Source organism: Rhinichthys klamathensis, unplaced genomic scaffold, assembly GCF_029890125.1.
Source record: "Rhinichthys klamathensis goyatoka isolate OS25496 unplaced genomic scaffold, OSU_Roscu_1.1 h1tg000192l_1, whole genome shotgun sequence".
In the NCBI taxonomy this organism is placed as follows: Eukaryota; Metazoa; Chordata; class Actinopteri; order Cypriniformes; family Leuciscidae; genus Rhinichthys; species Rhinichthys klamathensis.
In genome coordinates, this window is record NW_026606718.1 from 680,535 (window position 1) to 696,357 (window position 15,823).

Here is a 15,823-nt window from a genome sequence, read left to right on the forward strand (position 1 = left end):
TAGGTACCCCATGCTAGTAACGGGTTGGACCCCCTTTTGCCTTCAGAACTGCCTCAATTCTTCGTGGCATAGATTCAACAAGGTGCTGGAAGCATTCCTCAGGGAGTTTGGTCCATATTGACATGATGGCATCACACAGTTGCCGCAGATTTGTCGGCTACACATCCATGATGCGAATCTCTCGTTCCACCACATCCCAAAGATGCTCTATTGGGTTGAGATCTGGTGACTGTGGAGGCCATTTTAGTACAGTGAACTCATTGTCATGTTCAAGAAACCAATTTGAAATGATTAGAGCTTTGTGACATGGTGGAAGTAGCCATCAGAGGATGGGTACATGGTGGCCATAAAGGGATGGACATGGTCAGAAACAATGCTCAGGTAGGCCGTGGCATTTAAACGATGCCCAATTGGCACTAAGGGGCCTAAAGTGTGCCAGGAAAACATCCCCCACACCATTACACCACCACCACCAGCCTGCACAGTGGTAACAAGGCATGATGGTTCCATGTTCTCATTCTGTTTACGCCAAATTCTGACTCTAACATCTGAATGTCTCAACAGAAATCGAGACTCATCAGACCAGGCAACATTTTTCCAGTCTTCAACTGTTCAATTTTGGTGAGCTCTTGCAAATTGTAGCCTCTTTTTCCTATTTGTAGTGGAGATGAGTGGTACCCGGTGGAGTCTTCTGCTGTTGTAGCCCATCCGCCTCAAGGTTGTGCGTGTTGTGGCTTCACAAATGCTTTGCTGCATACCTCGGTTGTAACGAGTGGTTATTTCAGTCACTGTTGCCCTTCTATCAGCTCGAACCAGTCTGGCCATTCTCCTCTGACCTCTGGCATCAACAAGGCATTTCCGCCCACAGAACTGCCGCTCACTGGATGTTTTTTCTTTTTCGGACCATTCTCTGTAAACCCTAGAGATGGTTGTGCGTGAAAATCCCAGTAGATTAGCAGTTTCTGAAATACTCAGACCAGCCCTTCTGGCACCAACAATCATGCCACGTTCAAAGTCACTCAAATCAACTTTCTTCCCCATACTGATGCTCGGTTTGAACTGCAGGAGATTGTCTTGACCATGTCTACATGCCTAAATGCACTGAGTTGCCGCCATGTGATTGGCTGCTTAGAAATTAAGTGTTAACAAGCAGTTAGACAGGTGTACCTAATAAAGTGGCCGGTGAGTGTATATGTATATGTATATATATATATATATATATATATATATATATATATATATATATATTAGCATTTTAATGTAGTGTTAGCTTGTTTCAAAATATTAATAATTTATTAATTGAATTACCTTTTAGTCATTGAAGTTTGCTGAGGCCCACTAGTGGACCCTGGCCCCCTCGTTGAGCTTTAAAGGGTTAATTCACCCCAAAATGAAACTTCACAAGTTAAAGACTGATGTTTGCAATCCTTCTAATTTTTTTCAGCGCCTCTCAGTGTGTTGCTTTTTTAAAACACTGCATCAAGTTTAAAATGCTTTACCATTGGGAGGGGAGGGAGGGGGGAAGTATTTCTGTGTTCTTTTTCATTCACACTATTCCTTATGATGCATGCATTGAATTCTGGGAAATGCCTTGGAACTAGTTGACCTTGTGGTCTGTTATGAAAAATGCACTGGGTTCAGCTAACCCCAGAATGGAAAGCGGCATCATTATTATTCTTTGTCTGAATTTTACGTCTGTATTTAATAATTTGTTAGATGTCAATGTAGAAAAATGGGACGGGTTATGAATTTTTAACAATTAATTTTGAAGGTGTGTGCCGCATGTATTGAGTATGCAGACGCACAACACGACAAAAGCATAAAGCAATAACTCAGAATTATGATTCAATCTCCGCAGGGCCTTTTTTCTTTCAGGGTCTAATAAATGTGTCTTCATTTCAGAATAATTTCCTCTATCTGTGGGGGTTTAACAGTATTGGAAGCGGGTGTGTTCGCATGTGACACTCGGTCTAAGAGTCAATTATTCTTTAACTGTGCGACCTCTCAGACCCCAAAGGGAGGGTTGCCACAGCGACCTCGCTCAAGGGCTCAGGGGTGAACATTTTAATGGTGTTCCTAGTCAAAGACTTCATACTCGGTTAATTACTAATTATACAAATCTGCATTACAGTATTATCCTGGCCTATCATGCAGCTAAATCTGTCATGCAGGAAAAGTGAGTAGCAGTGCAGGCCGTTTGGCATATTCACAAAAGTGAATGAAACCGAATGTGGCGGCCTCAGCGGTTCGTCGTGGAGCGCAGAGGGAGTGTGAGGTCAGAAATCTGGGTAATTGCTACTAAAAGAAACAAAAAGCAATTAATAAAACAATCAGTGTTTAAGATAGCTTTTCCTCTGACTATTTCAGGACTACGCCCATTTCCCTTAATTGTATTTTACGTTTTAATGCGAACGATAATTACATTCTCTAAGAAAAATCACCCCTTAAAAAAATCACCATGATATTAGTGGTCTAATATCATAACTGTTTCCGCTCCTATTGAATTGGTTACGCAATTTGAATTAAATGCAGTGCGAGTGGAGCAATTAATTGAAAGTGTTCTTTTCAATGCATGTATTTGAGTCTGGATTACAGAGATTTGTGCATTGTATCTCATATTTTTGACCCGTTGCAAAAGTGTTGAGAGCCATCAGTGAGGATTAAAGTCTAGACGTCGTGTCAGAGGAGAGCAAGATCGTCTGAGAGGTCCATTTTGATGTTTACGCCCTGAGTAACACTGGAGGGTGGTTTAAATCTAACAGTAATTGCATGTGCTCCTAATGTCTGCCAAGATAGTGAGACACAAGCTCTCTCTGCTGCCCTATTTCTCTCCTCCTAGAGACTCTCTGCCAAGTGGTGATGGATGGGATGTACATTGATTTGTGACAGACAGGTTGGAACAAGAACTCAACTGACCAGCAGGATTTGAGATGATGCATTTTTGTCACAAAGCTGGAGCATCTGACCACACCGTGGCTAATTGCAGAATCTGGTTATTGGAGTTGTTTTGCTGCTTATTATGGTCCATTGACATGAAATGCTTAATGCAGTGCAGTGTGAGTTTCAGAACCCGGAGAGCTGTCTACCTTGACACCATAATAGGGGAGTTCAAATGTTCCATTTAAGTCTTTGCACACATGATGTGCAACGATGTTTAAATATTCCACTGATGCCAACAAAATCAATTTAAGCATTGAAATGGAGTCCAGAAATCAGGTTGAACATTTGAAGGCAGCTATATTTTGCAAAAAAATCTTTTCAAACATTCAAACGAGGCCAAAACAGTTCTTTGAAAGAATATATTAAATTGTGCAGAAATATTGTTCGGAGCCTTTTTTTTATTTACCTATGGAGCACAAAAATAGATTGAATCATTTGAAATGCAGAAATCGATTCAAGCATTAAAAAATTCCTTTGAACATTTCTATGATGCCCAAAAAGGGTGTTTGGATCTAATGTCTATTTAAAATCATTTTAAATCATGTTCATACGATGCCCAGAAATCAATTTGAACTTTCAAACACAACTGCTGTATGATGCTCAACAGTCGATTCAAACATTTCAAATCAAATTGTAAGTTCAATGCAACTATGGTGCACAGAAAAATATTTAAAAATGCCCATGCAATTCCATTTTTTTTTTTTCAATTCAATTTTGTTACTTCTATTTGAACATAATGATATGCCTCAAAATGCCCTAGGTTTTGAAACATAGGTCTAGGTTCTAATGGAGAAAGCAAAACAAGAAAAGGGGAGAGGGGAAGAGGAAAGGAAGAATAGGTTAGATGGAGAGATTATGGGAGAAATTAAGAGGAAGGGGGATGTGGACATCTTCAAGGTCATGCTTTCGTGTTGAGATGAGCGATAGCCATGGAGGAAAATATCAAAGGCTTATAGGGGGTGAGGAGATGGTCCAGAGATAATGAAAAGAAAAATGATCTTTGTCTAACCCCATCCCTCCATCCTCAAAGAGAGCTTTATTATGCATTACACATGTTGTGTTGTTGGTGTTGGTTAACTCTGATAATGTTCATTTGTAATTGTCAGCTGAAAATTAGTCATTTTGTTGGATGACTTCACACCAGTTGTATAGACATTATTCATCCGACTGTGGTTGACCAATTATCACTTCATTCCCTTTTTTTTTTCTTGTCCTCTTTTACATTTTATTTTCAGAGAAGACCTCTGAGCTTTGGATAATCCTAGCCACTCATGTCTGAATGAAAACGCACATATTGAGTAACCAGGAAAAATATCTCTCACTAGAAGCTCACATAAATATTAATACCTGTTTATTTATTAATTCACCCCAAGAAAGCACAGTAGAGTTTTGGATTTTCTATTTTGAGGTGGTTTCGCATGTCATACACTTCCTGCAATTATTAAAACAATGATCGTGACATTGCTCAACCATCTGTCTATTCCATGAATTAACCAAGCAACGAAAAATGTTTGTTTGCAAAAAACTTAATTTGTTTCCCCTCAATGCAAATGGTTGGCAGCTCTTCAAAACCTCCAAAACCTTTGGAAACAGTTTGCCACGTCTGTGAAAAGTTTGACAGCTGTGATAGATTTCACATTGTTGCCAAAGTTCTGACCCACCACTGCCAGTGAAGTGCTGCTAATTTCTGCCAGCCAATTTGCCATATATTAACCACAAGTTTGACGCAAGTAAACTTTTAACAGGGGTCTGAAGGACTGTCTCTGTCGATGGCAATGGATATGTTTAGAGCTGATATGATGAGCTGAATGTGTTTGCTTTGTCTGGTTTGGTCCCAGGGCTGCCGGTGATGCAGGTGAAGATTGACATCTCCAGACAGCAGGTGGAGAAGATCTTTGGTCTGGAGGATTACTGGTGTCAGTGTGTGGCCTGGAGCACTACAGGAACCCAAAAGAGCCAAAAGGCATTTGTACGCATCGCATGTGAGTTCAGCTCTGCTATCTTATAGTGCAAACATTTCGACCAAATTCTACCTTATAATCTGATCATGGGATAAATGTCTAGCTCAGTGGTTCTCAACTGGTGGGTCGCTCCCAAAAATGAGTCACAAGTCTGTACCGGTTTTGATCTGGACAGAAGGGGAAAAAAACGAATGCAAAACCCAATTCCAAATAATAAATTGCAGCTAACAATGCTGCGGAATGGTCCAGTTTAGCTACAGTACCTAAATAAATGTATTATAGATTAATTTTAATAATTATAGATTAGATATGTAAATATTTTTAATAATTTTTAATAATTTTTAAGTCTCTTAAGCTCACCAAGGCTGCATTTTTAAATACAAATTACTGTTAAAATAGTAATATAGTGAAATATTGTTAAAATCGTTATATTTTAATATATTTTAAAATGTAATTTATTCCTGTGATGGCAACGCTGAATTTTCAGCATCATTATTCCAGTCTTCAGTGTCACATGATCTTTTAGAAATCATTCTAATTGATTTGGTGCTCAAGAAACATTTCTTATCAATGTTAAAAAACATTGTTATGCTTCATATTTGGAATTATTTGATGAATAGAAAGTTCAAAAGAACATTTATTTGAAATTGAAATCTTTTATAACATTATAAATGTCTTTACTGCCACTTTTGATTAATCAGTTTAATGCATCATTGCTGAATAAAAGTATACATTTTTTCTGCCCAAAATACTGACCCAAGTGGTTATCGGCTAGAAAAGAAAACACTTCCCATATATTTTGTAATTATTGTTGACGACATCAAAGGTCGTGCATCCAATCAGACTTCACAATTCAAGAAACCAAACTTCATTTAAAATGGGTTCACCTTAAACAAGGTTTTAAATGACCACAATGGGTTTTGTGCAATTCATTATTGGCTTAATATAAAATCCCAATACTGAATTTCAATATTTATACATGCTTTTATGCATTTGTAAAATGTTATGTTATAGCAAAATTGTTCCTACCGGGTTGTGTCATCATTTGATCCCCAGTGTAAAATCTAGATCCCAAAGCAAAACCAATTGAGAACCACAGATCTAGCAGACTGTGTTTAGGCAGTTTATTAGTTAATATATTTAAAAGCACACAAGCTTCATTAACAGGTGTTTCCTGCCATAGATGTTAACATCGTTTATTTGAATACTTCAATACACCTTTCAAATACTGTGTAAACAGTGTGTTCTGGTAAACAAAATTCATTTATCCCTAATGTTTTAAAGTGCTCTACAACACAGTAGCTGCTCCACGATAAAGTGTTTTGATAGTGATGTACTTTCTATTAAAAGTTATTTCAGAATTCCATTTAGCCAATCAATCTTACCACTTATGCTCCGTTTTCTCCCCAAGGCTGATTGATTTAGTTGGTTTTATATGACTTATTTAATGTTTGATTGGGAAGTTTGATCAGGAAGAGCCCGTGGCAAGGAAATCTGCTAATCTGCAGTGTAACACTTTGTAATTGCCTCAAGAGGCCTGGTGGTTTTGATATCTCTGTGTGATTAAACACACGGAAACCGCACCACCGCACCGCCTCACTCAGAACAAACATCACAAAACATCCTTCCTTTAAAGGAAGATGATAGAGTCATTTTTTGTCTCTCTAAAACAAGGATTAAACGCATTGTGCGATTAAAATGGATTTGGATTTATCTCAGAGTGGTGCTTATAAATATTCTGAATGGATATTTTATCTTGCCAAACGTATTCACCTCAAATTCTACTTTTGCATAATGAAAGGACTTTTAAAGGAATTTTCTCACCCAAGAACGCATACAGTGACCAGGAGCTCTGAAAAGGGCCTATAAGAGTGGTTCGTTTGGTTTGTGAGCTACATAACTTTCTGTCCCTGCGCACAAAGTACCATATGACTTCTTAGCAATAACGCATGATTCAAATGAACCACTTTTATGTTATTTGTATGGTGTTTCTGTTGTTTTTGAAGCTTGAAAGCCTCAGCTCCCATTCATTGTAATTACGCTAGGGTGAACTATTCCTTTAACAAACTTGAGTTTTCCCTTCAAAGTCACGACAATGTCATCTCAGGGCTCGATGGCCATCTAATCCTTTGTGCCTCTCCTATTCCCATTAAATCCTATTTAATTAAATTGAATGTCAAAGACCCCTCTTCACCTCTTAATGTTTGCCAAGGCCTGATTGGTGAAGACAGGCATGACATCTGTTTTGAGGAAATGAAATGACTGGCAGTGTCGCTGTTATTGAGAGAGATTTTATTCCCCAGCATCGGAGCTGAAGACAAGTCCGCTGTCTCAATGGACACCTCCTTCCAAAAGCTTTTCGTGTCAGCTATAAACGTTTATGCAAATGTTGTTTTGAAATTTTGCCATCCATAGTCAGGAGGGCATGAAAGCCCTCCATCAAGAGTAATGCAATTTTGACAAGCAAATACAATTCGACTTGCATCAACACTTGTCCCAGGGGTTTTAGGTAAAGTGGGTGGTCGTGTGGATACCACAGCCTCGGTGCGGCATCGAGTAGAGGAGGATGATAATGCAATTCCTTTTTGTTGATGCTTTGCCTTAGGGCTGCAGACAGCCTTTCTCTGAAGCAACCAAGCAGGGTCTAATAAGCACTCGGGTCTGTGATATGGATCCTTCTAAGAGAGAAAGGCCGCTCAAGGCTCCTGTTGAACGTCGTACACGGTGCAAATATATATACGGAGGAGCGCTGAACCCCAAAAACACTTTGCTAAATATGACACGGATAATGTTAGATTAAATGGCTTGGCAGTTTACCTTCCTGGTGATACATGTACAAGTTCTGATCCACTTTATGACTAAGGGAGGATTTTAGTCAATATCCTGGCTTGAGAGCCCATAGGAAAGGAAAAAAGCAAACATGCAATCCATTTAAGAGTACATTTACAAGACAACGATGTACTAAAGACGGGAAAAGTTTTTCCTTCGTGTTTTTCGCGTACAGATGACAACATTGTCAAGAGTTCACACGGATCTGCGAAAACAACTAAAAACACTCAGTACACTCACCAGACTCACTCTTTTCCAATATATTAACCCAATTTAGTTACACTAATTAATGTTACACTAATTTTTAAAAAATGTTCAATATTAAATATGCAGTACTGTGCACAAGAGCTGTCTAGTTTTGCACATTGCACAGAATAGATACAGTATAATATATATTGTTATGTATAGCCTCAATGACTAATAAATAAAATGATTTTGCACTACAGATCTGAGGAAGAACTTTGAGGAGGAACCGCTGGGTAAGGAAGTGGCACTTGATCAGGAAATCCTTCTGCGCTGTCATCCTCCTGAAGGTGTTCCTCCTGCAGAGGTGAGAGCAACAAGTAAACATGCTAATAACCAACGGCTCTGCTAATGATCCCCCTCATTAATGTACTGGTACAAATATAACATCGAGCCAGAGATCTGATGTCTTTCACCATATTCCGTCTGTTCGATGAGCTGCACTTGGATGAGGAACCATTCAGAGTGATTTGGCAGCTCTGGGAGTCCCATCAATAATACATGTATTTTTGCACTGGTGCAGGACTAGACCAGCCTGCGACCAGCTGTTGCAACTCAAAATGTCCATCCAAACTTCCAAACTTAACAACAAAAATGCCGGATATATTTGAGTACACTCGTTCTGTCTAGGGGTGGGACAAAATATCCATTGGGCAATATATCGTTGTCCTTCTCCATGCGATATGAGAATCGATATGCTGGCGCCAAATATCGATATTTCAATTAATAAAATAAGGCTCTCTAAATAGATTTTCCTGCTCCCAGAGTCGCTACTTCATGGCTCCTCAAGGTGGCGCTGAACAAATGAATGAGGGAAATGTGAACATAAGTTAACTAACCTAAGAAAAAAGAGGTTTTTAAACGAGAAAATAATAAATGCCCCAGCCTCATTTAAGTCCAAAGTCTGGAAAACCTGCACTTAACATTTTCACAGGCATTTTGTTTTCATAGTTAGACAGATATTGTGATGTATCATTATAGGATTGTCTATCGATTATCGCAGAATTGCTGTATCATGATATTATCTGTATCGTGTATTGTATCGTGAGGTACCCTGTGATTCCCACCCTTAATTCTTTTTTTTACAGTACATTGCGTGTTCGATAAAATATTACCGTCAATGATTTTGACTTATTCACCAGTTTATTATAATCATAATCATTAATCATAGTTACAGTAACAAAATATGATTATGTATATTTTTTGGTGACAATAAACATACCACAACACCAAAATTGAATCTCAATTTTTTTCTTTTGTTAACTATGTATTATCATACTCGCAATTTCTACTTTAAGTTAAATTTCTGATAAAGTGAGCAAGAAGTGTTCTATATTTTTTTTTTTTTTTTTTGTGTACAATAGAAAAACAATTGTAAAAAAAAACCGCTAATCCGCTTTCCTACTGCCCCATGCTGCCATGCAGTGTCTGCCAAACTTGAACATCCTCGGCCCTGGCTGTGGCCTTGGGATCAGCCCAGAATGGTAGCTGGATCCGAGAGCACACAGAGCGTTTTCCATCCATTTGAGCCAGATTGAAGCTGTGAAATGTTTTCTCTTGTGTATATCTATAGGTGGAGTGGCAGAGAAACGAGGAGCTGATCGACCCCAAGACTGACCCCAATTTCTTCATCACCGTGGACCATAATCTCATCATCAAACAAGCCCGTCTGGCCGACACAGGCAACTACACCTGCGTGGCCAAGAACATTGTGGCTCGACGCAAGAGCTCCTCGGCTACTGTGATAGTCTATGGTGTGTTTCTTCTCATACTTTGTTCCTTTCTTAGATCACAGATAAATGCACTTCACCTTTCAAGAGTCTGACAAAAGTTTGGGATGGTTCTGACCCTGAGTCAGGGGTAATTTACTGAGAGAGTCAGGCTAGCTTTGATGGACAACTCTATTTTGATCAGACTTTGAGAACAAAATGTACTAACTCACTACTTTGCTTTGCCTATTGAAAATGTATCAGTGTTTTACTATAATAACACTATAGCTGTAGTCTCCATTCATGATATTACCCGTAGCTCTATGGTCCAATTAATTTTTAACATTATACGTTTTTATCAGGGTTCCCACCGTCCTAGAAAAATCAGGGAAAAAGTCATGGAAATTAAATAAATCTTAAGTGGGAATTTTGTTGTATTTATCGTATATTAAGAGCAACATTGAGTTTATTTATGTTTTGTGAATAATTTTCTTGACATATGGATATGTATATCTGGAAAATTATTGGGGGAAAAAATGTTTTGATAATTTTTTTGAAATTCTTCAGTCATACAAAAAAAGTGTGCTAACACTTTACAATAAGGTTACATTAGTTGACTACTTCAGTTAACATGAACTAAGACTGAACAATACTTCTGCAGCATTTATTAATCTTAGTTAATCTCAACATTTACTAATGCGTTATTAAAATCAAAAGTTGTATTTGTTAACATTAGTTAATTCACTGTGAACTAACATGAACAAACAATGAACAACTGTATTTGTATTAACTAGCATTACCAAAGATTAATAAATACCGTAACAAATATATTGCTCGTTGTTAGTTCATGGTAGTTAACACTTTAACTAATGTTAACAAATGAGACCTTATTGTAAAGTGTTACTGAACGTGCTCAAAAGTTGGTCAGAAATTGTGAGAACCCCGTCATCTGAGTGATTTTATTTAAAATAAATGCTCCCTGCTTGGATATTTTGTTAATGTAATTTAAAAATAAATATATTTACATTATGTAATGTACATTTACATACAGTGTTTTAAATACTAAAGGCCACTGTATTTCTTGTAGCCACCTTAAACCTTACAAGCATTACAATTTGGAATATTCTGATTTTACTTCGAATTAGCTTTAGCTTAGCTCCTCTAAAACTGATCATGCTGTAAATGATTGCAGCAACATAACAACATATCAGTTTGGGAGCAAAGCAGCCAGACAGTGTCTCCGAAATCTCCGCAGAGCTGACAAACACCCTCACTGTAGTTTAGCTTGTTGAATTAATGGCATAAAGTGGCTAATGAATAGGGTTTATAAGCTAGCTGACCTTTATTAAAATGCACAGCAGCAGAGCATCGCTAACCCCGGAGGGTTCCCAGGACAAGCAGCGTTCTAAAGGTAGCATGCATTACAACCCAGTACACGCTCTCTACTGATCCCAGCCTAGTCAATCACACACGACACATAGTACAGTACAGTACTGGGACAGATCTACTGAGAATACTCTTAAACCACAGACAGACATGTTAACAATGGAAAATCGAAAGTCTTTGCCTTATTTCAGAGGTAATGTATCAGTTTTATTATCAAGCATAAAGACGACGAGTCAAGGGACAGCTGCGTGATGATTTGCATTAAACCGGAATAAATGGGGACGTGATTTTTAATGCGGAGACAGACTGCAAGTCAATCAGAGCAATCAGTGTGTTGTATTTAATAGGGAAAAAGTGGAGCTAAATTGACAATTATTTCTCAGATGAATGGAGATTAGATAAGTTGTTGTTTTTTCTTTGAATTGCGTGATTTGGGGACATTTTGATGGAAGGCTCTGCAGAAGTGAAGTGAGCAGAGAATATTTTCGCTCTATTGTTTGCTTTTTATGCTGTCAATCAATGAAGCCCTCACACAGGGAAAAAGAGAAATGGCACATGAATGCTAGGTGCGCGGTGCCTTACAATTTGGCGGTTTCAAATTGTGCAATGTTCCCCAAGCAATTTGCTACCATTGTAGAAATTAATTAAAGAAAAATTCCCTGTGAATACCTTTTGATCAAAAGAACTATTAGGCAAGGTCCTTTATGCTATTCTTTTTTTCCCCATGGCTTCACATTAAAATGTCAGTTTACTAATTTGAAGTCTTGCAGGCTTGCTTATTGGCTGAACCATAGGTGGTGTGAGAGCTGTTATTAGTGCTTTTGGACAGAGGACGAGATGAATTTTAACAAGGCTGGACTTGACACAACGGTGTGCTAAGAGGTAATCAGGACCCGAGTTGCTGCGCAATTTCCTTCTTCGTGGTGAGCAATCAGAGAGGCTAAAGAATTGATTCGGTCTGACCAGAGCAACATTTCGTGGAGAATTAGGTGCAGCTCCAGGCACAATATAGACTCTGACCTGTGATCGAGGCTTCTGGACAACAAACCGCTCGAGTTACCGGGGGAAGAAGAAATCAGATTTGCTCTGAATTCTCCCACCAAGAGAGAGGAGGCTGGGAACTTGATTAAAAACCCTGCATGATCTTTGGACTCGGAATCATCCCGGAATCCTTGCAGGATTATGCATTTCACCAGCCTGGATATTGGTGCCATAAAAACCATACTGTGTGTCGGTGGAAAGCAGAAAACCAATATACACCCCTCATGAGATGAAATCTAGGCTGTTCCCTTAAAACATCCCACCCACCATGTATCCCATGTTTTGCTCCGTAGCTTTAAAATTGACAGCGGTTAATATATAGCTTGTAAGAGAGATTGAGTGATAGTTTTGTGACTTGACAATGTTTGGTTCTTTGGCTTCATCCAGATGTGGCCATCTTTTCAGACTTGCACACATTTTATTTTTATTTTTTTCAGAAGAAGTGTGAAATTTGGATGAGAGTATAAAATTTAAAGAAATACTTCAAAACAGGAGATGACATACTCTAACCCCATGACGTTTCAGGAATGCAGATGAAGTGCCTCTTCAGGCTTTCATTAAGCTCCAAAGCGTGCCGACAATGTGAGGGGGAAATGACCAAATGGTCAAAATTTGGTCATTTGGTGGCAAAAATGTCACTCCACGGTGACAGGCTGATTATTATATCACTTTTAATTTGATAATGCCCGCCGACCATGTGCAATGATGATGTATTTTTGTAAGTTAGCATCACCCTGGTTCCTTCGACAAAAACCCAATAGATTTTTTCCATTGGCTTTTGGATTACTGCAGAAAATAAGCTCTGTGGCAAAAAAAAAAAACAGGTTTATTCTTACACCTTTTGTCCATCATGTTAATCTTCACAAATGAACAGAACTTTGAATTTTGAAGCCTAAATACAATCGGCAGAAATAAAAATCTAAACACGGTCACATGACTTTAACGCCACCAGCATTAAGCTTTCAATAACTCTCTCCGTATTTTGTTTAAAAACATTTTTCCTGAAAGTTTGAGTTAGAATAGTTTTCAAGAGTGCGATTTATAAACGCAACGAGGCTGTGAAAGCATACTAGCGAGTAGATGAGTTTACCTGTTCGATGTGATGACATTTAATGTCCCTGATGTCCTCTGTAGTCCCATTGTTAGTAGGCGAACTGCCTTTTCAAGACAAGTGTAAACAGTAATAAGTGAAGTGAATCCTAAAATCCTAACTCGTTTCTGGGTTTTGCCAAAAATACGTCATCCCTGCAGCACTCTATTAGTCAGCAAATCAGCCTAAACGAGTCAAACTGCAAGTAGATGTGTTATTTATTGAAAAAATGACCCACCAACTTGGAAACGTTGAATGTTAAAACTACACTATGGTATTCTGGGCTCTCTAGTGCCATCTGTGGTTGAAATTACAATTGCTGTAGATTAACAATAAATCCATTTCTGCATCATGTCTGCTGCTTCAATTCAAATTCGGGAATTTAATTCAATCCTCTGTGGCGTACCTTCAATGTCAACAGTATTATAGAGTCAGTTGCTTGTTGATAGTGCTGTTCTATGAACACAGAAACTGTGTAAACATCAAATTACCACGAATTTAGATTGGACGGCAACCGCCACATAACTGCCTCAAATCAACAGTATATTGTAGCATTGACAACTGTTGACGTTAACATAGCTTTCGTTTGTTGCCGTTGTCCCTGTGGCCTGCCTTTTAAGCTCAGAGCTCATGTTTGTGGCTGTTTTTATCCTCGTGCTTGTCGGGTAATCCTGACTCGCTGTGTTCGTTTCCCCCTCTCCTTTGCACTGGGCGCACGAGCAGTGAACGGTGGCTGGTCCACGTGGGCCACATGGTCGGCCTGCAGTGCTGTCTGTGGTCGGGGGTGGCAGAAGAGGAGCCGGAGTTGCACCAACCCCACTCCCCTGAACGGCGGGACGTCCTGCGAGGGCCAGAGCGTCCAGAAAAGTGCCTGCACTGCCACCTGTCCAGGTAACGTCCACCGGGCGTCGCTCACTGCAGAGTAGAGCTAGTTTAGCATTAGTGCACAGACCCTTGCACGGTCCCCTTGCTCTAATGGCACCAATAGCTCCCTCTCTGTAGGACGGCTAGCTTGATTGGCATTTAGCTTTTTTGTGCTTAAGCAAAATATTGTCATGTTTTTTTGTTTGTTTGTTTGTTTTTGCTTTTGAAATCCATTGAATTATTCATAGCTGAAGCAGTGCTTGTGTCTCCATTCTGGCCATTATGTTTCTTTCAGATTTTGTCGTGCTCTGTGCTGCTTTCGCTTTTTGCTGCATGAGGTCTTTTTTTATTGTTCGGTTGTGAACAGGGTCCAAAATTAACTTGCCTGCCAGTGGTCAAAATATATTGTCCCTATAATGATATTTAGCTGTTTTTCCCCTTGTATTTACATTGTGATGTACATTTGGTAGTTGAATGTAAAGATTATTCAGCCTTTTAAATTCCAATTCAATTTGAATTAAGGCAGAAAACAGGATGCAGAATTTTAACTTGGTTTTTAATACATTTTAAAATGAAATGTATTCCAGACTTTTCAGGATCATTAATCCAGTCTCCAGTGTCACGTGATCCTTCAGAAATCATTCTAATATGTTGATTTGGATTCTTTGAGTAGAGAGTTTTCATAACAATGTAAATGTATTTACTGGCATCCTCGCTGAATAAAAGTATTAATTGCTTCCAAAAAAATCATACAATTTTAAAGAAAAAATGCTGAGGATTGTAACAGATAATTATATATTTAATAAATTGACTTTATAGATTTTTTTGTTTTTGTTTTAACAAATTACAAACAATTTGAACAAATTCAATTACAAACAAATTCAATAAGCTAATTTTAATTTGTGAGTGTTAATTTTAGACCCTGGTTTTAAGCTCGGAGAAACGAAAGAAAACTAAAAAGGCTCATCTTTTACACAGAGTGAGACTGTGATATTTACTCTTCTGCGCATCTCATAAAAACAAGGATTTGCGAATTATTTGATGCTAGTGAGCTACGTTAGTAGTGCTCAAGAAGTTTCCCTGACATCCACTAGTAGAACTTTAGAGGGTTGAGAGGGAACAGATTGAAAGGAAGAGGAAGCAGGGAAGAAGCACGGCTGCTTTTCCTCAGTGTTTATCGATCGCTTGCAGCTTGAAATGAAAGTCAGGCCGCTTCATTTACAGGCTGACATTAGACTCAGGTAGATGGGGGGGAAGGGATTCTCTTGATTACTGCGATAGGCCCGTGAGTGGATTTCAGCAGGGACAGAAATGGCATTATGCAGGCGCTGCAGACTAGCGGAAAATATCCACGCTTGGTAAACAGGAGAGGAAATCGAAGCTTTTGTCAGCTGCAGCTCGTCTCCCTCGCTCACCCCCTCTCTTCCTCCACTCCTCCTGTGAGAGGGTTTATCTACTTAAACCAATCTCCTGTTTCATTACAAAGCAACCAGTGAAATTTAATAAGACGCCACCTTTACGCTGCTCTGTAAGTAACGTGCTCTCAAAATATGGAGTTTTGATGAGCAGAAACACAAAGCATGAGGGAACGCTTCTGACGGAGCTCTGTAGGGATGGATTTCACATGATTACGACCCAAATAACATTTCTGTGGGGAAGACAAGAGACAGAGAAGGAAATAAAGCTATGAACACTGTTAAAGAGAAACACTGAAAGTAGAATTATTCTTTTTTATGGGAAAACAGTGATGAGAAGTATGT

General features: G+C 38.8%; 1 protein-coding gene across 5 annotated transcripts in view; it reads left to right on the forward strand.

The window, feature by feature from the left end:
- The window catches only part of unc5a (unc-5 netrin receptor A), a 193,969-nt gene that overhangs the window by 128,317 nt on the left and 49,829 nt on the right, over positions 1–15,823 (forward strand). For 3 of the 5 annotated variants that reach the window (XM_056262380.1, XM_056262381.1, XM_056262384.1), the window contains exons 3-6: positions 4,779–4,922; positions 8,177–8,280; positions 9,547–9,727; positions 13,923–14,090. In XM_056262380.1, the coding sequence (XP_056118355.1) occupies positions 4,779–4,922; positions 8,177–8,280; positions 9,547–9,727; positions 13,923–14,090 (597 nt within the window). The remainder of the gene's footprint in view (positions 1–4,778; positions 4,923–8,176; positions 8,281–9,546; positions 9,728–13,922; positions 14,091–15,823) is intronic. The other 2 variants (XM_056262382.1, XM_056262383.1) reach the window with 1 other exon arrangement.